At 42.0% G+C, this 24,212-nt stretch overlaps 2 protein-coding genes across 5 annotated transcripts in view; one reads left to right on the top strand and one right to left on the bottom strand.

Annotated features, from left to right (window-relative positions):
* The window catches only part of capn7 (calpain 7), a 63,434-nt gene extending 41,814 nt beyond the window's left edge, over window positions 1-21,620 (top strand). The window contains exons 13-21 of one of the 4 annotated variants that reach the window (XM_069906673.1): window positions 481-625; window positions 1,583-1,682; window positions 2,824-2,959; window positions 6,651-6,726; window positions 9,619-9,764; window positions 12,107-12,184; window positions 15,311-15,441; window positions 18,346-18,429; window positions 20,787-21,620. In XM_069906673.1, the coding sequence (XP_069762774.1) occupies window positions 481-625; window positions 1,583-1,682; window positions 2,824-2,959; window positions 6,651-6,726; window positions 9,619-9,764; window positions 12,107-12,184; window positions 15,311-15,441; window positions 18,346-18,429; window positions 20,787-20,931 (1,041 nt within the window). In that variant the 3' untranslated portion in view covers window positions 20,932-21,620. The remainder of the gene's footprint in view (window positions 1-480; window positions 626-1,582; window positions 1,683-2,823; window positions 2,960-6,650; window positions 6,727-9,618; window positions 9,765-12,106; window positions 12,185-15,310; window positions 15,442-18,345; window positions 18,430-20,786) is intronic. The other 3 variants (XM_069906681.1, XR_011347507.1, XM_069906690.1) reach the window with 3 other exon arrangements.
* Window positions 21,621-23,024: 1,404 nt separating this feature from the next.
* The window catches only part of LOC138747458 (SH3 domain-binding protein 5-like), a 93,088-nt gene continuing 91,900 nt past the window's right edge, over window positions 23,025-24,212 (bottom strand). The window contains exon 9 of the mRNA XM_069906701.1: window positions 23,025-24,206. Coding sequence (XP_069762802.1) covers window positions 24,046-24,206 — 161 coding nt within the window. The 3' untranslated portion in view covers window positions 23,025-24,045. The remainder of the gene's footprint in view (window positions 24,207-24,212) is intronic.

Genomic DNA, 24,212 nt, shown 5'->3' with positions numbered 1-24,212 from the left:
CTTGTTCGATCCATCGACAAACTAAGCTTCAGTTCCAAAGCTCTGACACGGTTAAGAAACTTACAGTGAAGGTCCACTGCTCCCCCCGGTGTCTGAATACCCTCGTGGCCATTGACGAACATAGATTGTTTTTAAAATTTAGACCTGCAGCATAGTAACAGGCCCTTTTGGCCCACAAGTCCATGCCGCCCAATTATACCCATTGACCGACAACCCCTGGTGCTCTTTTCGAAAGGTGAGAGGAAACCAGAGCCCCCGGGGAAAACCCATACAGGCACAGGGAGAACATACAAACTCCTTGCAGACAGAGCGGAATTTGAACCCCGGTCCCAATCACTGGCGCTGTAATGGCATTGCGCTAACTGCTACGCCAAACCGTGCTCCTCATAGACACCCCCAATTCGGGAATGCACCCCGAGGTTGCAGGATATTAATTAGAAACACTGTGGGCTCCTTTAACAGGATATTTACATCTTGTAGGGTCTCAAGTTCCTTCAGCTTAAAAATCCTTGGAGCCATTTGCGATGGAAAGGTCGGTATGGTGACAAAGATGAGAAGAGCTGGACACCAGCCCTTCAGAAGTACTTGAATTTTGATCCCAAAACAGCGCAGAAAATTGATAATGGTAAGTTCTGAAGGTGACGAGTACACTTCCTTGTTTACCCTTCCACTTATAAGGCAGCGGCTGTCTTGCAGCATTGTTCCTTGGTGGTGTTCATGTCTAAATGTAAATTTGGCCTTGCAATATCTGAAAGGTATATGCTTCCAAAGATGAAGAGCAAAGAGGAAAATTGAGAATGGTGGGGGGTGGGGGTGTGATTGGAGATGCAGGTCTTAAGCAAAGCCAATTTGTTAAAAATTAACTTCCAGTCGATGGGAAATCAAAGTACCATTAGTCATGGGTGTCCAATTCTTATTCCTTCTCTGTGTTTCCAGACCATCTTTGCACTTTGAGGAGACATTCTGGCCTGTGCACCGTAAAATTCCTGGTATTCAGTACCTAAGGGGTAGATGCCAGATAAGTGAATTTTCCAGTTGCCTGAGACTGACTCGCAATGCCTAACTAATACACCTGGATTAAGAATAAGCAGCTTAAAAGACAAAAATACTATACTGTACTTACACTGAACAAACTTCACTTGCATAAATTGTTACGAGTCCAGTGGACCCCAAAACCCAGCAGCAATAGAAATTCACCAAGACAAGTGGTTACTTTAATAAAAGTTGCTTTTAATTTTCTTTCAACATAAAAACAGGATCAAACTTTAACTTATTACTATTAACGTAACTTAAACCCCTTCTAATTCTAAGTGCACATGTTTATAATGTGTACTTTTACAGTTTTAAACTTGCATATTTTTTACCTTATTTATTTATTTTCCCTCAAAAAAAAAATTCCCAGTTGCTTGAATTCCAGATGCCAGATGTTTTACCATATATGGAAGTGAAGCATTGCAGGTTTCCAACAATGCAGTTCAGGTTGATACTGATCAATGAGTAAATTTAAAACCTGTCTGGTGGGCATTGAACATGGTCAATTGCTGAACATTCTTGGTTTCTTTTTGTGAACTTTTCCCTTCAGGAATATTCTGGATTAACTGGGAGGACCTTTGTCAGCACTATGATGTGATTTATTTGAGCTGGAATCCTGGGCTATTCAAAGAGACAACTTACATTCACAGGTTAGTTGCCAGTGCTTGATTTCCATCGTTGCTGGGAACTGTGTGCGTTTCAGAGTAGGTGGAGCATTTGCAGAAGAAGACGGGTCAACATGCAAAGTGGAGCAGCACAGTTCGGCCTTCAAACCTGTTCCGCCACTTCGTAAGATCGCAGCTGATCCGACGATAACATTGACTCCACATTTCCATCATCTTATCAATAATCTCTCCATCTCTGCCAAAATCCTTGTGGACTCCGTCTCTGAAGAGTTAAAAAAAACATGAACCAGCTGAAAAAAAATCTTTGCTTCTTTTCACTGGTCGACATGATTCAAATTTAGGACTATTTTTATTAACTTCTACTTTTAGTCATAGGTTGCTGTTTTTTTAAATGTTTTAAAAATTTAGACATGCAGCACAGACACAGGGAAAACGTACAAACCCCTTACAGACAGTGCGGGATTTGAACCCTGGTCCTGATCACTGGCGCTGTAACAGTGTTGCGTTAACCACACCCCTCTCTTACCGCCCTGCTTCCATTTGCTTTGCTTTCTTCCAGGACTAGGGTGCTCTCATTTTGAACCCAGCTTCCACCCTCAATAAACTGAACCAGCAATCCACTTTCCCTACCAGACCACACCCCTTCCCTGCTTCAAAACCCCTAACTTGGATCCCCATTCTGCTTTCACCCATTCGTCTCCCATTCCCAGACCATAGCCCCACCCTGGCTGCGGCCCCTCCCTACCTCGTTCTGCTGAATCTCCCATTGCCCGGCAAGGCCACAGCCCACCCTCAGGCCACCAAGCCAACACCTCCACTCGAGAGAGATTGAGTCATCTGGGGCTGTACTCGCTGGAATTTTAAAAATGAAGGGGGAGCTTAGAGAAACATTAAATTATGAAAGCCAGATAAGATGGAGGTAGATAAATTGTTTCCATTGTTGGGGGAGACTAGAACTAGGGTGCATAGCCTCAAGATTCAGGGTAGTAGATTTAGTGCGAAGATAAGGAGGAACTGCTTTTCCCAGAGGCTGGTGAATCTGTGGAATTTGCTGCCCATTTTAATGTTCTTGGGTTCATAACAAAGAAACGTGGGCAGAGTTGCATGCAGATGTATTAATGTTGCATTGTAAATAGGCTTATATATGTGAACTTCTCTCTTCCAGTACCTGGGATGCAAAGCAAGGCCCAGTGAAGGATGTGTACAGCCTAGCTAACAATCCACAGTACAAGCTGGAAGTCCAGTGTCCACAAGGTGGAGCTGTTGTTTGGGTTCTGTTGACCAGGCACATTATTGACAAGGTCAGCTGTGGATAAAGATATCAAACCATTGGGCTAGTAGCCCTCGGGTAGGGTTTTTGTTGCCACCTTAATTCCTCCTCTCCTCTCCTCCATACATTTTTTCCGGAATCAGTCTGACCATGAAAGCAGTACAGTAAAAGTCCTAAAATCCAGGCTGCTCAGGGATGGGGCTGCTCCAGATTCGGGTTTTCCATATTCTCGGACAGTACTTTTAAAATCCAATTTTAAGAAGGTATAAATCAAGATGAGCAGGTAAATTTTGATAGTTTATTCATTAGCAAATACACCATGCTTCGTTAAAGATAAATAAAGTCAACACTTGACAAAAATGTAAAATGAATTTATTTCACTACAAAAAAAATGCATGTAATGCTTGAAATTATATTTAAAAATGAACATTGTGAAAGAAAAATACAGTAAACAAATGAATTTATTTGTGATAAGATTACATAGAACCATAGAACATTACGGCACAGAAACAGGCCCCTTTGGTCATTCTAGACTGTGCCAAACCATTTTTTTTGTCTAGTCCCACTGACCTGCACTGAGTCCATAGCCCTCCATACCTCTCTCATCTATATACCTGTCTAAATTCTTCACAAATTTTAAAATTGAGGCTGCATTCACCACTTCAGTTGGCACTCTCTGTGTGAAGAAGTTCCTCCTCATGTTCCCCCTAAACTTTTCCCCTTTCACTCTTAACCCATCTTCTGGTTTGTATCTCACCTACCCTCAATGGAAAAAGCCAATCTACATTTACTCTTGTCTATCCCCCTCATAATTTTAAATACCTCAATCAAATCTCTCCTCATTCTTCTACGCTCCAGGGAATAAAGTCCTAACCGGTTTCACCTTTCCCTGTAACTCAGTTCCTGAATCTGAGCCACATCCTAGTAATTTTTCTCTACACTCTTTATTATATCTTATGATACCTTTCCTGTAGTTAGGTAGCAAAACTGCACACAATACTCCAAATTTGGCCTTACCCTGTCAACTTTACCATAACAACCCTACTCCTGTACTCAATACTTTGCTTTATGAAGGTCAATATATCAAAATCTCTCTTTTCAACCCTATCCACCTGTGACACCACATTCAGGGAATTATGTATCTATATTCCCAGATCCCTCTGTTCTACCAGACTCCTCATTACCCTACCATTCCCTGTGTATGTTCCACCTTGGTTTATCCTTCCAAAATGCTACATCTCACACTTGTCTGCATTAAATTCCATCTGCCATTTTTAAGCCCATTTTTCCAACTGGTCCAGATCCCTCTGTAAGCTTTGAAAACCTTACTCACTGTCCAGAACACCTCCAATCTTAGTGTCATCTGCAAACGCTGATCCAATTTACCACATTATCATCCAGATCATTGATATAGATGATAAACAACAATGGTCCCAGCACCAATCCCTGAGACACCATTAGACACAGGCTTCCATTTTGAGAAGCAATCATCCACCACTACTCTCTGGCTTCTCCTGTCTAGCCATTGTCGGATCCAGTTCAGTACATGACCATGAATACCTTATGTCTCAACATTCCTGACCAATCTCCCATGTGAGACCTTGTTAAAGCCTTTCTAAAATCCATGCAAACAACATCCACAGCCTGTCCTTCATCAACTTTCCCAGTAATCACCCCAAAAAAACCATAAGATTGATTAAACATGACCTACCACACACAAAGCCATGTTGACTATCCCTACTCAAGTCCTGGCTATTCAAATAACTGTATATCTGATCTCTTAGAACACCTTCCAATAATTTACCTACTACAATTTACCTACCTGAATAAAGCCTGGTCAGTTGGTGCCGCTGTGCACGCAAAATCCCACTAAATTTAAAATGTTTGAGAGTCCGGATTTCTGGCATCTGGATTTTTGAACATTTACTGTACAGTATTATTGGTTCCCATCTGCATTTGATCTATTTCTTTGCAGCCATGTTAAAATACCTTTGCTTTAGGTGTGTACAGTGTGTAAGGTGTTCAGTGTTTTGTGGGTTTCTGAGCTGCCAAGGTATTTTCTTGCCCATTCAATTTCCATGGTGTTGTAACTTTGTAGGCTGAACAGATTAGAAAAAGAATGGATTAATTGGTGAAACTGGCCATTGGATATGATGCATCTGTATTGATTTATGAACTCAATGTGTCTGATGCAGTACTGATTTAGTGATGGTGAAACATTCTTTCATTGATCTAATGCATTCTGATTCATGTTCAGCCAGTTAATGAGGTGTGATCATTTTCTCAGTTCATCAGCGTAACTATCTTTAATGAGGTTTTCCTATGTTCAGGATTGAAGGCCGTGACACTGCCTTATTGGCTGGAATAATAGATAATGCGAATTCAAGATGGGATTTTGGTAATTCATTTTAAAAAGGGTCTCTTCAGCAGCCTGTGTAATTGACACTCCACTGCACCATGGCATACACACAGTCAGAAACTGTACCCGTGAGATACTGCATTCAACAGAGCTATTGGCTGAGGGTCTGTTTGGAAGCAGTGGGACAAAATCAGGCCAAATCCACCTTTGCCACTCTTGCATATCTGACAAGTGGCTTGAAAGTAAGAAATTCAGTTGCAGCCAATTTCGGAAGGGTATTAAAGGCCATAGAGAGAGTGCACAAAAATTATACAACTGAAACCCAAGACATGAAACTCTTGGGCTGCAAAAGTGAATCTTAGTAATTGGGGCACAGTTCAATTGAATAGAAAAACAATTGCAGAGAGATCTTATTGAACTATTCAAAATTGGGAGAGATTTTGGTTAAGATTAATTTGGCAGGGGCAGACCTTTTGCCTGTCACAGCTCAGTAACTTGAGTGGCTTTAAAGTCACCAGACGAAGGGGGCATTTATTTTAACTACAGGTATGCGCTGCTTAACGTCCACTACATGTTCTGTGAAATTGGGCATTATGCAATATGGATTCCATATTACTGTATATACTTAGCAAAGCTATATGGGATACTGAGCTTGCGCTAAATTAAACTGTTTAATTTTTTTTCCACTTTTTAAACTTTCATTTATCACACACAATTTAAAAAGAGGTTCAGGACCATGCACATCACTGTTCTCTACGTCCTCATAGTGTTCCACTGGAAGAGTTTCAGGTCAAATAACCTCCATTCTCCTGAAATCACCAATCATCTCCTTCGTCTTACCGACGTTTACAGAGTGGTTGTTTTTGTCCCTCATTTGTGTCGTTGTTATTTAATACCCAGTCCACAGCTGTCGGGAAATTTGAAGATGGAGTTGGAATGATATTTAGTTGTGCAGTCGTGTGTGTAGAGGAAGTGTAACAGGGGAGTGAGTACACATCCTTGAGCACCAGTGTTCACTGTGACCGAGGAAAAATTGTTACTCGTTTTCACTGATTGCATTCTGTTAGACAGGAAGTCGAGGATCCAATTGCAGAGGAGGATGCTGAGGCCTGGATCCTAAAGTTTGCGAATGAGTTTGCTAGGGATGTTGAAGGCAGGGCTGTAGTTCTTGTTCTTGGCATCGAAGGTGAGAGGAGAGTGTGTTATGGATTTGTTGGGCTGACAGGCAAATTGCATTGGGTCTAAGCTGGCCTGGAGGCTGGAGATGATGTGAGCCATGACCAGGCTTGTTTGACTCTGTGAGATTGACCGTAACTCTGTGTCGTGCTTTGTCCTAAATGTTGAATTTTCACTCTTATTACAGGATGATTTTGCCCACAATCGAGAATTTATTACTTTGGTAGTTTACCAGAGTGGAGGGAAAAAAGTTTACTACCCGAGTAAGTATACTGCCTGGAAATTCACGTGGAACTGAGAAGAAATTGGAAATTGAGTTTTTGTGTATTCAAGCAGAACTAGAAGTAAAACTAACAAACAAAAATGTTGTTTTGAAGCATAGGGAAAGAGACTCAAAGTTCCAGATCACAATGGCTGAGTAAGGGTAAGATGGACCTTTTTATCTGCCGTATGTGGAGGCTGATAGGCCAGAAGGTGAGTCGAGGGCTCTGTCCTGCGCCTGGCCAAGAGCAGAAGCGGGGGAAATAGGAAGTGCAGTTGAGAGCCTTGTTAGCTGTGACAAGAGAAGGAAGTATCGAAGTGGAAGATCTCCCCGAAATAGAAGGGAACAAGGAAGTCTGCCAGATGCTGTGGTTGTGGTGAAGAAACTCAGGTGGCCCCACAGGAGGCAAAGATGTCTAGCCAGTGTTTTGGGCCTGAGCCTTTGTCTAGATACCAGTAGACTGCGGAACCTTGATGAAGGACTCAGGCACGAAACATTGGTCTGGTTTAACCTGAACTAAAGGACAAAAATTAGATAGCTGAGATACAAACCAGAGGACTGTGGGTTGAGAGTGAAAGGGAAAAGGTTTAGGGAGAGCGTGAGGGGGATCTTCTTCACCCATAGAGTGGTGGGAGTGTGGAATGAGCTGCTAGCTGAAGTGGTGAATGTAGGCTCCATTTTAACATTAAAGAATAATTTGGGTGAGAACATGAATGGGAGGGGTCTGGAGGGCGATAGACTGGGTGCAGGCTAGTGGAGCGAGACAGAAAGAAATGGTTCAGAGCAAACTAGAAGGCCCTAAAGGGCCTGTTTCTGTGTTGTAGTGTCCTTTATAAAACCCACAAGAAACTTGAGATTAGAAAGAAATTTGATTCGCAGTGTCATGTATTTACAGAATTGATATTTTTAGTAAACCAGTTTAATGACAGATTATCCATATTTTACAAAAGCAACCTTTGAGCTGGTTGGAAGTAGGAATGTTGTTCTGGTTTACGATTGTACACAAACAGACATAACATAATACAAGTGGTACATATTTGCAGTACTTGTGCATACTAAAATTAATATTGTGAATAAATAATAGAGGCACAGAGAGTTGGAGCCAATCACAGTTTTGCATCCAATGCAGCAACCATTTTCTCACAGTGAGGAAACCAAAGAACATTGAGATGAGGCAACAGACAGGAGGTGCTGAAGGAACTCAGCGGGTGAGGCAGCTCCCACAGAAAGCAATAGTCAGTCAATGTTCCAGCCCAGAAACCCCTCATCAGGAATCAACGGCGAGTTGTTCTGCATTTCAATCTGCACTTCATTACACGTTTACCAGGACAAGAAATGCCCCAAAATGTGGTGCCATGTAGAGGAGATATCAGGAAAAATGATGTGCACGTTTTTAACGAACATACTGAAGGAGAAAAGATGTATTTAAGAGGGGAACTTCCAGAGGCGAGCTTCTACTTGGCTGAAGGCATGGCTATCCCAGGCGTGGGAAAGAAATTGGAGGATGATCAAGGCACATAGAAAACTCATCGAGCTTCAAGCTAGAAAAGATTAGTTAGTCAGAACATGCTAGGTTAGAGTTAGCTTTGAATGATCTGGGTTAATAAAGGAAGTTTATCCAAGAGGGTGGAGTGGGAGGTTCAGCTGGGGAAGAGGATGGATTCTGTAGTCTTTACCTCAACCGTTGTCCCCTGACAGTTGTCAGATCTTTGTGGTATCATTTATTGCCATCTCCTGAGTATGCTGTGAACCAGAAGTGCTCGCAGCTGGTCAGTTCAGAATCAAAACTTGTCAAATTCAGAATTCTTTTAATGCTATATAGGCATTTTCAGGTGGGCAAAATACACCGATGTAAAGCCGCATATTCTATCTCTATGCGGCTGTCGGGAGGCCACATGAAAGTGGAGAACCTGGCCAGGAGGAGCTCTTACCTAACCCTCCTCCTGTAGGTATAATCTCCGCTCTGAGAATTCCCCCGTTGCACCTGAAAGCAGCAGTAGGACTATAGCCACAGTTCACAGGAGCCGGCATTCGCTCGGACGCGGCTCTCCTTCAGCTGGCACGTTCAGGTGACAGAAAGGTGTCTTCTCTGCAGCCACCTAAACGTCCCAGCTGCACTCCCCCAGCCACGTCTGCCGGCGCATTATCTGCGCTCAAGCACCTGAAAGTGGCTTATCCCAATTGAACATTGACAAGCCACTTTGCTTTTGGATGTGATGAAGTTCACTGGTGGTGAGGAAAGTACATTGTCAGCCCAGTGTTGTACACCCACTCAGCGTTCTGTCATTGATATTTGAAAAAGTTGTCTTTAAGGTAACTGCTGAAAGGTGTGGAAATGATTAGAAAATCTATTTGGGCGGAGCGACACAACCATTGCACATTTGACTCAGAAATGCTGAAGTGTGATCATCTTAGCGGGCCAGTTAGCGGGATGCTGTTACAAAGACTGTCTGTCAGGAGTTTGCATGCTTTCCCCGTGTCTGCCTGGATTTCCTCTGGGTGCCCTGGTTTCCTCCCACCCTTCAAAACATACAGGGGCTGGAGGTCATTTGGGTGTAATTGGGTGGCATGGGCACATGGGCCGCAAGATCCTTTTACTGAGCTATATGTTCAAATTTTAAATGAAAAAAAATTAAAATATACACGTTCTTCTCATTGTAATAAATCTTCATCACCTCTATTTGCTGAATATTTTAGCTAAACATTGAGGTTAGTTAAATGTCCAGACTCTCAATTGATGTTCTCTCTCTGTTTTTCGGATGCCCGTTTGCCTCTTAGATTGCACATTGATTGAAGATTAAATGCAGTGAGGTAGCAGACGGTTTGATTCTTGGCTAGAGGTGTGTAGCACCTCTAAGCTAGTCTGATCAAGTTATTCTTAAATCTCATGCAGATGATCCTCCACCGTTAATCGATGGGATTCGTATCAACAGCCCTCATTACCTGACCAAGATCAAGCTGACCAAGCCGGGAACAAGCACATTTACATTAGTGGTGTCTCAGTACGAGAAGCAGAACACCATCCATTACACACTCAGGGTAAATACGTTGTTGGCTCCTAACTGTTTGCTCTCGACTGAAAGATAAAAATATAACTTGAGAAATATGAGACACACACTTGATATGGCCAAGATTCAATAAAAACAGTGTCAAATTACACAAAATTGCTTTTGTCTGCTGCAAGGCAGACAGATTCTTGCCTGAAGCACCTCTTACAGTCAGAGAAAGAGAAGCAAAAGGGAGGTGTCCCCCCACCCGAGTTACCAAGTGTCTGTAGAATCACTTTCAGAGCCTCCACAGTCCAAAACATCAGCAATCTGAGCTCCAGATCCAATACGATTAGGACCCCTTCAGCACCCTCGGCACCCCTCTCACATCCCAGTTCCGATACCTGGTATCCCTTCAGCCAGTGTCCAACAGTCCACAGCCTGGTGTGAATCCCTCGATCAAAGCCTCCCGCAGCTCACTGCCTGCGTGAAGTTCCTCGCGTTGAATCACCAGAGGTCTGCCGCCTGTGTGGATCCTTCAGCCACAAAACCCCTCACTGGTCTGTCGCTATGGTCACCATCCCGTGGGTCATCTCCCTCTTAAATGGAGGGGGGGGGTGTGGTCACCCCATTTTCTTGTGCCCTGCACCAGTCCTCCGATTCCCTGGAGTCCCTCGTGGCCACTAGATCATAGGCGCCGCCATCTTGGGCGCAGACCCTGTGGTCGCGAGATTTCAAATAAAACTACCATAGGCTTCTTTCAAGGGCCGTTCAAAGCCTGTGCGGAGCTGACAACAGTCGGCCTGGGTGATTGGGGCCTGCGGGAGTGCTGCATCTCTGCTCCCTGCTCTCTGTGGGTCAGCCATCGATTCATTGAAGCTGGATCCTGCATTTAGCACAGGTCTAAAATGAAAAGACACCTTTGCCACTGCAGGACTCCCTCAGGTGTTGTCAGTACAGCTTTCATACTGTGGCCTATAAAATAGGCACGGTATCATGAAACCATAATTGCAATACACGTCATGTAGTTGTGATTTGGAAGAGCAGTCACTGGACACACAACTAATCAGTTTTATGTAAAAGTACTTTTAAGAATGAATACTTGAAGTGGCTTCTTATAAAAGGAGTTTGAGTAGTTCAATGCCAAACACTAAAGGAATCAGAATTAGGATTTATTGTCGTGAACAAGTCATAAAATTTGGTGATTTTGCAGCAGTATCATTGAGCAAACATTCATTTCATAACCATCTTACAACATTACTATCAAAAACTAAAATACTAATGACAATAACAGGGCACATAAAGGAAGACAGTGTCTACGGTTCATTAATCATTCAGGAATCTGAGGGCAGTGGGGAAGAAGCTGTCCTTGTGCCGCTGAGTGCTCATCTTTGGGCTCCTGTACCTTTCCCCCGATGGTAACAGAGTGAAGAGGACATGGCCTGGGTGGTAGGGTCTTTGAGGATAGAGACTGGTTTTTTAAGACACCACCTCATGTAGGTGTCCTCGACGGAGTGAAGTCTGGTGCCTGTGATGTCGCAGGGCGAGTTAACAACCCTCTGGAGTTTATTCTTGTCCGGAGAGTTGGCATCTCCATACCAGGCAGTGATGATGAGTCACTATTCAATGTAGACATGAATTAAAAAGTAGATGCTTTCATCAGGTAAAGACATCGATAAATAAGTTGACAATTTTTTTAAAATCTAGTGAGTAAAACTTAACAAAAAGCTGAACACTTATAAATCAGATTCCTTAACAACAAACTCAGTCAGGGACTCATTTAAGGACACTTATTTGTGCACTTTGTCCAATAGAGAGAGAATTTTTTTTTAAATAGTCAGTTTGTTTACATTTGTTATCTGTTTACAGTTCTTTATTTGTTCAGATGTGTACATTGAATACAGTTTTTTTTCACACTACCAACGTGGGGCACATTTTGGTCTTGGATTTCCAATATCTGCAAATATTGGGTGGTTGACCTATTTCTCTCAGGGTCTTTGTTATTAATCCATATTTGTGAGTGTGCCCAAGCCCCTCTCGACTAATGATTTTTCTCCGCTCTACTAATAAATAATTAGCAATGAACCTTCTGTCTATATTAAGTCCTGGAGAGTTAAAACACGAACTTCCTGATATGGCCGAGTGACTGAGAATGCAAAACTTGTATTAAATTGGGTTTTTTTTACGCACACAAAAAAAAATCTCAGGTTTGTATGTGATGTCATGTATGTACTCTGGCAATAAATCTGAAATCTAAATTGTGATTCATGTCTCAAGAGTACAATCTCACCGGGCTTTGATTTAATTTTATCTTTCACAATCATTCAACGTGCTGGGTCTCACATCAAAGATAAACGTATTGATTTGTAACAGGACTTTTATTCTTTCATGCAGGTATATTCCATGTGTAAGTTTACATTTTCCAAGATTCCATTCCCGTACACACATTATAAACGGGTGAGTGATTCTGATGTAAGTAATCCCAATAAAAACCTCATGGTATATCAACTTATAATGAATCTGCTATTCACTAAAGGAAATCTGCCTGTCATTCAATTAAAAGGTAGCTGACCCTTCAGTTCATAGAAGTTGCAAACTATTGTTGATTCGCCCTACCCAGAGGGAAATGTACTATTCCATGAGATGACATAGGCCCTTTCAAATTGCCTTGTTAAATGGGGTTAACCAAGCAATGTACTAGGTTGAAGACCCAAGTTCAGGGCTATTTGAAAGGGCTGAACAGGCAAGTCCTGTCAAAATCCACTTGGGTCCCAGACTGACCTTCAAGGTGGTCAGGGAACCCAGTGAAACTTACCCAGGTGTCCTCCACTTATTTGAAAGGGAAAATGGCTCACCTGGTTACTCTGGAACTTTAAACAGAAAGAGCACAGGGAATAGGGGATTCCCTGTGGCTACACGATGCGTCATCACAGGGGTGAGATTTCCCCCTTTAATCGCCAGGTTGGTGATTTAACAGGTAAGGTTAGGCTGCTATTTGAAAGGTGCAGGAGGCACCCACAACTCAGTGATCTCATCCTGGTCCCAATGGGCTACCCAGGTGCTGCAATTTGAAAGCGCCTACTGTGTTCAAAGTTAATGAATAACCACTAGTTAAATTAAATCAGACTTGGCCATTGAAAAGAAACAGCCCTCCAATTGCAGAGTAAAGAATCTGAGCTTTTATGTCAGTGCAACTTCTTCAAATGAGCTATCTGATTTATGCCATTTCTTTATAGAATTTTGTTTGCCTATATACAGAAAGAGAGCATCTATTTTGTTCTCTACAACTCTTTGTTAGAGCTCCTCTTTTGCAGTCCCCTATAAAATGCTGATTTTTTTTGACGGGGCTAAATACAATCCTCTATGGAGATTGGTAGATGCCAGATATTGATGTTCTGGTTACTTGAGACTTACTCTCACAATACCTAACTAATATACCTGCATTAAGAATAAATAGTATAAACGACAAAAATATTATACTGTACTTACACTGAACTAACTTCACTTGCATGACTTCATAAACCTTAAAGCATTTTACTTTCTTTTCAATTGCAATTTTTGAACACAATGGTTTTTAGACTGCAGGCATCAAGGAATTTTATCGCTACATGGGCAATCTAAAAAGGAATGTGCAGGGATTCTGAGCCAATTCCTGCCCCGCGATTTATCGTGCAGGACCCCGAAAACTGTTTGGAGGAGGCCTGCAGTGTAAATCGTACCGGAAAAATTAGCTGTCGGTCATCCATTCTACTGCACGTCCAACCCCCAGGACAGTTGCACTCAGGTACTCACAGTCTAAGAAGGTTCCCAGTGTGAACAGCCACACGGTCAGTCATTATGTTAATTTTTTTTCCCACTCTTTTCCTGACATTGCAGTCTAAAATCCGTCGCTGCATCTGCAGGTTCCTCCCCCTCCAAGGACCTGGCCAATAGACGATCAATAACATAATAGATAATTAACCCCCACTCCTTCCCCAAGTTTATAGATAAAGTCTCTGACCGTCTACCAGCTCTTCATCGTGGCGACACAATTGGTGTTTCACACCTTTATTCAAACAACTACTATGACCAGCGCACTCCACTAGCTGAATATTTGCTCCGGTCTTCACCAAAGGTGTATGTGTTACCTCAGAGAACATTTACTTTTGCAATTTTAACTTGCATATCTTTTACCTATTATTTTGGGGTTTTTTAATTTATTTTTGCCTGTTGCTTCAGGCTGCCAGTTGCTTGAATTCCAGATATGAGAGACTTTATTGTAGACATCTTTGTTACACAAGCTCCTTAATCCACAAATGAATAAATAAATGGAATATTAAGTGCAAGGGTTTTAAGGAAGGGAGAATCATTTTGACATTGAGAAATCTGAAGTGGCAAAAATAGGATGTGAAATTCACTTCTAACATAGTGGTTGAAAATGAGGTTATAGCAGTGTTCAAAACTAAGTGTTTGCAAAAAGATTGGACACCAGAAGTTAATGTAGTCAAGATTTTTTTGTGAAAAGAAAACTGGTGGTCACATCAGTTATAAGGAAAGGTTGAATAGGCTAGGAGTTTATACCGTGAAGCAGTGTAGAATTTGGGGCGATTCCCCACATAGCAGCGAGCAGGACACTATTACAGCGCCAGTGACTAGAGTTCGAATCCAGCTCTGTAAGGAGTTTGTACATTCTCTATGTGAATTGCATGGGTATCCACGCTCCAAAATGTATGGGGTGGTAGGTTAATTGGGTGTAATTAAGCAGCGCGGGTCTTGAGGCCAAAATCAGCTTCTACCTAAAGAAAAAATGAGGCGTATAGATACAAGCAGGCATTTTCCACTGATTTGGGAGAGACATGGGTGAAAGGTGAAATGTTTAAAGGAAAGATCAGGGGAAACTCCGAGGGTGTGAGAGTGTGGCACCAGCTATCAGTGGAAATGGTGGCTGCAGGTTTGCTTTTACCGTTTAAAAGATTAGATAGGTACATCGGTGGATGGGAGAGGTATGGAGGGCTATGGTCCAGTTGCAGGTGGATGGGACTAGGGAGGGGCTGAAGGGCCTGTTCCTGAGCTGTAGTGTTCTATGGTTCTGACATCTGATTAGAGTCTTTCACCTGAAACACTGATGATGTTTCTCTTTCCACAAATACTGCTGGAGCATCTTGCATTTCTGATTTTGGTTTTGGATTTCCAATATCTGCAAATATTGGGTGGTTGACCTATTTCTCTCAGGGTCTTTGTTATTAATCCATATTTGTGAGTGTGCCCAAGCCTCTCTCGACTAATGATTTTCCTCCGCTCTACTAATAAATAATTAGCAATGAACCTTCCGTCTATATTAAGTCCTGGAGAGTTAAAACATACGAACTTCCTGATATGGCCGAGTGACTGAGAATGCAAAACTTGTATTGAATTTTTTTTGTCACGAATTGTCTATTAATTTTGAAGCTGACATCAGATTGTTTTCCAAATATATTAAGGATAATGTCACAGGGAAGGTGGATAGATTTAGTCAACGATCTTTTTAGAAGACAGAACAGGTTTGAGCTGTCATCATTCTCGATCTGTGTCAAAAGCATTGATTAAAATTCTGTGGGCTTCTTACTGTGATTATGGCAGGTTAATGGTCAGTGGAAAGGTCAGACTGCAGGCGGATGTGGAAACTACAGAGACAGCTACAAAATGAATCCAGTTTACCAGATCATTGCAGAGAAAACTGGCCCATTGTTGATTGAACTGCGGGGCCCCAGGTCAGTAAGGAACAAAAATATAACCTTGGGTCCAAGATTAACTGTGTTTGTTTATTTTTGTTGTCAGAGAAAGGCTCGACCTTTTGATAGATTACAAAAGATTAGTATACTTTCCTTTTATTTTCAAGGTTGAAAATTAGATCAGATGTTCTAACGAGCTGGAGGGTGCTGGCTAATGCCAGTGGTTCCAAATGGAACTGCATCCTCCCGCCGTAAACAGCAGTAAGTCCAGACAGAGTATGTGCAATGATGGGGAAGCCAGCTCCACATCACAGTCCTACTGGGATTCTGTCTCCTAACCTCAAAGAGACTGCAGGACTGAATAAGGGAGCCTTTCATTTGTTTCTCATGAACGTTATGGATGATTTAAAAAGTTTAATCTTTTTACAAATTACAAAAGAATAATTTACTTCAATTTTAAGTCATAAATTTAAATGTATTAAATTTGGGCATAGAGCTTGGTAACACCCAATTTACACCCCATTAACCTACACCCTCCGGTACATTTTGAAGGGTGGGAGGAAACCAGGAAAACCCACGCCAACCGCTGGCGGTGGAACAGCTTTACGCTAACCATGCTGCCCCTTATCTTTGAACATATCTTGGGGCGGGTCGACTCATACTCCAAGATCATTTTAAAGACCTCAATTCACTCTTTGTTTCCAGCCTTCCTTCTTCTAAAGGGCTCATTTTTTTTTAGTCTTAATTTGCATTATACAAAAAATATCAGGAACTTTCCTCATTGTGCTTACGAAAAGATCTATTTTAATGGGAATGTGTTCCAAGTAGAAAGCACGCTCTCATTCTAAAATATTTCCCTCTTGCACTTCATAATGTTGCTACTTCAGAAAGTGAGAAGCTAAATCGAGCAGGAGTCTGTTTTTCATTCCCCCCCCCCCCCCCCCCAGGGTAATGTCTTGCTTTTCAAGAACCACTTATAAAACAACTCTTTTAAAGAAGACACTGAAATAGAAATGAGGGAAGCAGATGGAGAGAACAGGTCCTGTCAGCTTCAAGTTTCCTAACAACGTGAAAATCCACTCTCAGCTTTCCATTAACTGTTAACTCTATTTCCCTGTGAGGAAATAAATGCATTAAACTAGCAGCAGGACCTGGGGATGCACCGCCTCCCTCTACCCTTTCCCCCCCGCCCCCCCGAGGGGTCTTACTATCTAGTCCTACTGCCGACGGCTGCATACAGGCTTTACCGGCCTGTTAAAGAAACCATTGGGGTTTTGTTTAAAATCTTGCGGGGTCTGGGTTCAAGATGGTGCTGCCTATGTCTGGCAGTGGCCTAGATGGATTGCAGACTCTGGGAAAGCAGCAGACTGGTGCAAGACACCAGTAATGGGAGAATGCTCCCTTCCCCTCATTGAGGAGACGACCCCAAGGACAGTGATGGACCACTGAGGATGTCTGCGGCTGAAGGACACACACAGGTGGTGAGATGTTGGTAACTTGCGGGCGAGGAACCCACACCGTCTCCGAGCTGATGACTTGAGGGCCGCGGGTCACTGGGGATTGGCTCAGGAGAACCAGGTATTGGAACCGGGATTCAACAGGATGCTGAGGGCAAGGAGGGCTCCTGAAGGGCACTGCCTGATCATGTAAGAGGTTTGGATCTGGGTTCAGGTTGCTGACAGCTGTCATGGCAGAGGCTATGGGAGTGCTGGAGGCGAATCCAGGGACGCCAGGTAGTGCTAATGGTGAATCTTTGTCTTCCTTATGGCAGACTAAAGGCAATTTTGTGTTATATAACAATAAATAGTATCTGATCTAAACAGTGTGAATACCAAGGGTGGTGTATAGAGATAATAAATTTTAATAGTTGGAATAAGGATACTGATTTGACCCTTCTTTATTCATGCCAGAAAATCTCATAATCTCTCTCCAGTTATTGTTTTAACGATTCCAGGGTTTCTACAGCAAATGCTGAACACTCAGTGCGTGATAAAGAGTATTGATATCAGTCAAAAACTGCAGTTTGCTAAATTGCACACTTGTCCAATTTGAACCAATATTCTGAGTTAAAAATTTCCATTCTCTGAAGAATTTTATTTGTATCAAACACATTTAATCCTAATTGTTTTCTTACTGACCCCCAGCTCTGTGCTTTAATGTAACCTTGTCATAATTCCCAGTCATACAAGTGGGTTGGGAAACAATGCTATGTGGTAAATGCAAGAAGATTGTCGTGTTAAATATACATTACAATAACTATATCCCATGATACATTATTGACATGGTTTCAGGTAAAATATCACCGAGTTACAAAAAGACGAAACAGAGGTGAACAATATCTGAATTGAGGGCAAGCTTTGAGGAGAGTCTAAACGAAGCATGGGAAGTGGAAAGAAGGGTTTAGGGAAGGAATCAGAGGGCTTTGGCCAAAACAGTTGGCTGTCAGCTAGCTTCTTCAACTGAAGGAAGTACAAGGAGGACTATGTGCCAGAAATGAAGTGGAAGGTCTTAAATTCAAAAAGAATGAATTTTTAATCAAACCAAAGATGGATTGGGAATCAATCAATCAACAAGTTCAAAGGATAAAAACATAGCGGTTAGTTACAGCGCCAGCATTCAGGACTAGGGTTTGGATCCTGTGCCATCTGCAAGGAGTTTGTACGTTCTCTCCATGTCTGCATGGGTTTTTCTCAGGTGCTCCAGTTTCCTCCCACCATTGGAAATGTACCGGGGGTTATAGGTGGGTGTAATTGGGCGGCACGGGCTCGTGGGCCACAAAGGGGCCTGATACTATGAATGTATGTCTAAATATTTTTTTTTAAATGGAATGATGCAAATTAATGAACACCCAGAGGAAGGGAGGTAACTAATTAGGATTATAATGATGAATGCATTTGTTTAAGTACTTTCCTTGATGTTCATCTGTACTTTCCCTTTGTGCAGGCAGTACAGTGTGGGATTTGAAATGGTAATGGTTTCAACAGCAACAAATAATGAATTCCAAAAAAAAACCAGCGGAGATTATAGGTATGGTTGTATGCCTTTTTATTGGTTTAGCCTCCAATGTTGGGTCATTATTGTCAGTAATTTTGAGCACATTTCTAGTTGTTGAACCCTGAGATGCATGGTAAAGAAAGAATTCATTATTCCTGTGGCTTTTGCCTGGAGTTATTCAAACATACATCGAACAGTACAGGATATGCTCTTCAGCCCAATGTACTGAAGATGATGTTAAATTGAATTAAACCTCTTCTGCTTGCACCTGATGGATAACCATCTGTCTTCGTGTGCTGACTGAGAAGCTTCTTAAACACCGCTTCTGTATCCGCTTCCACAGTCCTGGAAGCCAGTTGTGTAAAATATTTTCCCTGCACATCCCTCAGTCTCCTACAGGGCAGAGAAAACAGCCAGGTTCGTCCAATCTCTCCCCCATGTAGTCTCTAAACCAGCCAACATCCTGGTAAATCTCACCTGTAACCTTGCCAAAGCCTCCACATCCTTCTGGTAACGGGATGACCAGATTTGCACGTAGTATTCCAAGTCTGGCCTAACCAAAGTCTGGCATCACTGCAACATGACTTCCTTTCTCACTGCCCTGCCCAAGAAAGCCAATCGTACTATACACCTTTACCATTAATGTATAAACCTTAAAGCAGTTTACTTTCAGTACATTCTCTGAAAACATTTAACTGTCACCGCACCTTCACGGTCAATGAGCTAATGACCTGGACCCCCAGATCCCTCTTCACATTAATGCTTTTGAGAGTCCTACCATTAAATATAGTAAATCCTTCCTCTTACATTTAACCTCTCAAAGTGTGACACCTAATGCTTGTCCAGTTTAAACTCCACCTTCCATTTCTCTCTTTATCTGTAACTGATCCCTTTTCTAGCTGTCTACACTGTCCAGAACGCCACTAATCTAAACTTGTTCCAGCCCATCCCATGCAAGTTTGAGACGTTGCCTTCTTAGAACCATAGAACATTACATCACAGAAGCAGGCCCTTTGGCCCATCGAGTCCATGCAAAACTATTTATTCAGCCTACTCCCACTGACCTGCACCCAGTTCCTAGCCCTCCATACCCCTATCATCCATGTGCCTATCCAAATTTTTCCAAAATATAAAAATTGAGCCCACAATCCCATCTATTCTCTGTGTGAAAAACTTCCCCCTAAACTTTTCCCTTTTCACCCTTAACCCTTGTCCTCTGGTTTGCATCTCATCTACCCCCCCCAGTGGAAAAAGCCTAGATTTACTCTGCCTATATTCTTCATAATTTAAATACCTCAATCAAATCTCTCCTCATTCTTCCTTGTTCAGGGAATAAATCCTAACCTGTTTAGCCTTCAGTTCCTGAAGTTTGGACAACATCCCAGTAATTCTCTTCTTCACTCTTTCAACCTGTCGTTAGGAGACTAAAACTGGATATAATACTCCAAATCTGGCCTCCCCAATGTCTTTACCAGGACATCCCAACTCCTGGACTCAATACTTTGATTTATGAAGGCCAATATGCCCAAAGCTCTCTTTACGACCCTGTCTGCCTGTAATGCCACTTTCAGGGAATTATGTATCTGTATTCTCAGATCCCTCTGTTCTACCGCACTCTTCAGTTTCCTATCATTCACCGTGTACGTCCTTTCTTGGTTTGTCCTTCTAAAATGCAACACCTCTTACTTGTCTGCATTAAATTCCATTTACCATTTTTCCATCAGGTCAACATCCCTCTACAAGCTTTGAAAACCTTCTTTGCTGTAAACATTGCCTCCAATCTCAGCGTCATCTGCAAACTTGCTGATCCAATTTCCTACATTATCATCCAGGTCATTGATAAAGATGACAAACAACAATGGTCCCAGCACGGATCCCTGAGCAACATCACTAATCACAGGCCTCCATTCTGAGAAGCCATCATCCACCACTACTCTCCGGCTTCTCCCATCCAGCCATTGTTGAATCCAGTTCACATGTCCGAACCTTCCTGACCAACCTCCCATAGGGGACATTGTCTCGGAGTCAGCAGATTATGAATGTAATACAATCTCCAGAGCAATGAGTAAATAAGCCAGATTAATATTCCATATGCAGTGATGCATTGTCCATGTGTGGTGTCTTTTGAATGAGACATACATTCATCTGAGATATCTTGGTTTAACATCCCATGACACAATTTGAAAGGGTACATGGCTTTTAAACAACATTGAAGCAGATTAGTATGCCAGATAGATCTTTCTTCCGTTCATAACTTGATTACTACCTTTCCTAAACTGCGTTCGGTTGCAAATCTCATTGGGCTGATCCAAGTCTTCCTTTTGCTGTTTGTTAATTAATACAGTCAGTGTGGAACCTGTGGGAGTTGACCTGCATCTCTTCTGTTGCAGGTGTGGATTTTGCTATTCAGAAGTAGAGCATGTTCCCGGTGGAGTTTACAACATTATCCCTACCACCTTCCTCCCCGGTCAGGAAGGTCCTTTCTTCTTAGACTTCCACAGCACCATCCCACTGAGGATTACGCAGTTACAGTGAGCCAAACACCTGTTTTAATCACTTTTACTCTTAAGAAATTGACAAACCATGTACAGGCAACAATGGGAATTTATTCACTTCATAGAACCACCTTTCTATTCTGGCACCAATTGTCTAGCACGATATGCAGAGCTAATTTGGTGACAAAAAATCATCACATTGTGTTTGGATTTCCTATATACGTTTTAGATAAAGAGCCATACAGATGTATTTTATATCTTCCAAAATAAAGTGATGTACATTTCTGCATAGACTATAACTGGGACTCTAAGACACTTCAACTTGTGGCTGTTCATGCATGCATTTAGCTCCGTGTAGGATGGTACAGGTACACAATCCTTTATCCGGAACCCGTGGCTGACAGTATGTTCCGGATTTCAGAACAAAAGCCACCTGCCCCAGATTTAAGCCCACCTGAATTGTGCTGCCGTATCCACCCCCTTCCAGTCGCGCTGTGCCACTTTTTGGAGCTTTCTGCATTTTAGATGTCCGGATAAAGGATTGTGTACCTGTATTGGGTTTGATTGAACATCTTAAGGCTCTGTAACAAAGTGTGTTGGTCCTTTACTGATAACTGACAAGTGAAACTGTTTGAAAGCTTTTAACTCAATGAAGAACAGCTGTCAATGTTTACCTGACATCCTGCATCTAAGGGAACTGTGCAATAAACCAAAGATCAGTTTTTGTAATAGGTCTGTTTTCTTTTTAAAAGGGGTAAATACTGGTCTGAATAGAGATTATTCATATATCTATTATAGATTTTATATATATATTTTTTTTTTTTAAATCCCGTTTGTTTCGAATCCTGCTCAAAAAGAACTGGTGTTTCCTGATGTGAGAGAGCAGAATTTTTTTTAACTTTTATTTTAAGACAAAAGAAATTACCAATTCCTCTGAACTATCTGCACATTTTGAATTAAGTAGAATAAAAACAATATTTTGGCATGAATGTTCCATTGTGTGAAACTTGTTCCTGCTGACTTCACATTTGGAGCAACCTTGCAGCTGGAGTTGTTGGCAATTACGAGTGCAGGTGCCACTTGGATTGCAGTGGTTGCGGAGATGACCTTGTAGCATGGACTGGCTCAAATCAGACCCTGCCAACTGCCTTCAAATTATGTGCAGCCACATTGCCAAACACTAATTCCTACACCCCAGCCAACCAACCCATGTGCCTGAACTGTTGTCCAGCAGAGTTATAATCTCAATCTCTCAGCCCCCCCCCCCCCCCCCCACCCATAAAGGCAGTCTGACCCTGTGACTTCAGTCTTGAATGAAGAAAGAAACAGCTTGGATTTGTAATCGAACCTTTCATTACATTTTAAATTTTGACATACAACACAGTAACAGGCCATTTTGTCCCACAATCCTGTGCCACCTAATTAGCCTACAACCCCAACTCCACCCACCCCCCACCACCCCGTGCATTTCGAACGGTGGGAGGAAACCAGGGCCCCCAAGAATAATCCACGCAGATACAGGGAGAGTGTACAAACTCCTTATAGACAGCGCGGGATTTGAACCCCTGTCCCGATGGCTGGCACTGTAATGACATTGCATTATATTCTTTAAAACCTCGGTAACAAAATATATTGTGGCATTCAAAAATGTTTGGTCGGCTTACCTTAAAATCTCCCCAAAGCCAATATAACAGTCCATGTTTTTTTTGGTGTTTATCCCATTTGCATTTTCCTTTATACATATATATATATATATGGTGTGTGTGTGTTTGTATGTGTATATATATATATGTGTAAATAAATATATATACATATATATATATATTTATTTATATTTTTTAATATATATATACATATATATATATTTATATATATATATTTATTTATATTTTTTAATATATATATTTATATATATATATATATATATATATATATTAGTACGAAACAACCAGTTCATTCAGCTGTACAAATGTGTATTGTGCAAGTATAATTAGATTGATTTTGTCTTGAGACTGAGTTGTCAATGCCACTCCCCGTCACAGTCCAGTCTGGTATAGGAGATGAATAACGCAAACTCAGTGAGCTATGTATATTCAGAACAATATTAAATGACAGAATCAATATTTTAAAAAATGAAGGGCTATACACAATTTAATTTTACAATACTGAAATGTACAAGAACTAATACTCCAAATATTAAATGATTATAAGTCTACCTTGTGTTTTAAACATAAATATAAGACATGCAAACTTTCTTATTGGTTACTTTCCTTGCAAATCCAAAAAAGCTCCTTGGTCAACCAGTTCGATTCTCCCTTGAACCAAGTCCCAGGAGCTCATTTTCCAACCACCCCCCGCCCACAATCTTGTCACATTTTTTCTATTGACTTAGTAGGCCAGCAATTTCCAGCAGCAAGATATGGAGGCGCTTCTTTGAAAATTGCTGGCCAAATTTACATTAAACTTGTCAGTGAAAATGCTGCAAAATCCCTCTCCTCCAATCTCTTGTTTTTTTTCCCGTCTGGTGGGGAGGATATGAAGAAACGGTGCGGAAATTCCACGACACCAATCTGCCTGCCTTTCCAGATGTCAAATACACACAATCCACAGGAGGTGAGTGCTTTAGGTTTTATTCCCCCCCCCCCCCGCCCCCCCACCCGTTGCAAGTCCTTCTGAACAACAGGAAACTTGAGAGGCTGCTTAAGGTGTCGTTTTGAAAAAAGTTGAACCGCCGAGACTGCACAAGGACAAATTTCAGACCTTCAGTGCAATGGCACACTCCCACACAAGAGTGTAGCAGCTCCTGGTGTGAAGTGGTGTGTGTGAATATTGCACACAATACAAGAGGGGCAAAGCACACTTCTCTGCCCAATGACATTCATCAGCTGGAGTTATCAACAATCCGACTTCAGATCCAGTTCACCAGCTCATTGGTCGCTATTTACTTTGCCTCCTGTCTGAAATCAAATGGCTGTACATTTTGCTGATATCCAAAGCTTTTCAATCCAAAATGTTTCCGCCCGTTCCTTTTCATCCCGATTACAAGTACCAACCATGCTTGAAAGGAGCCTTTCAGGAAAGTGGTCCAACAGCAATTTAAAGGGCCAGAGCAAGTACATTGGTGGCGCGCTTAAGGTGTCGGTTCACCCCATGTTTAATAGGTCAGTGAGCCGGCCAGACCACAGATTTCTATTCCCGAAATTGGCTTCTTCGGCTGCGTGCACTTTGCGGAAATTTGAGTGACTCGAATCTTCAGAGCCATCTCATCAATGGTCTGCGGGTTGGGCAGTTTATCCTTGTTTTCAACCCTGTACCCTGTGC

This window comes from Narcine bancroftii, chromosome 1 (genome assembly GCF_036971445.1).
Source record: "Narcine bancroftii isolate sNarBan1 chromosome 1, sNarBan1.hap1, whole genome shotgun sequence".
Classification (NCBI taxonomy): Eukaryota; Metazoa; Chordata; class Chondrichthyes; order Torpediniformes; family Narcinidae; genus Narcine; species Narcine bancroftii.
The sequence above is the reverse complement of the archived record's forward strand: the minus strand, read 5'-3'. Positions and strand labels throughout refer to the sequence as shown.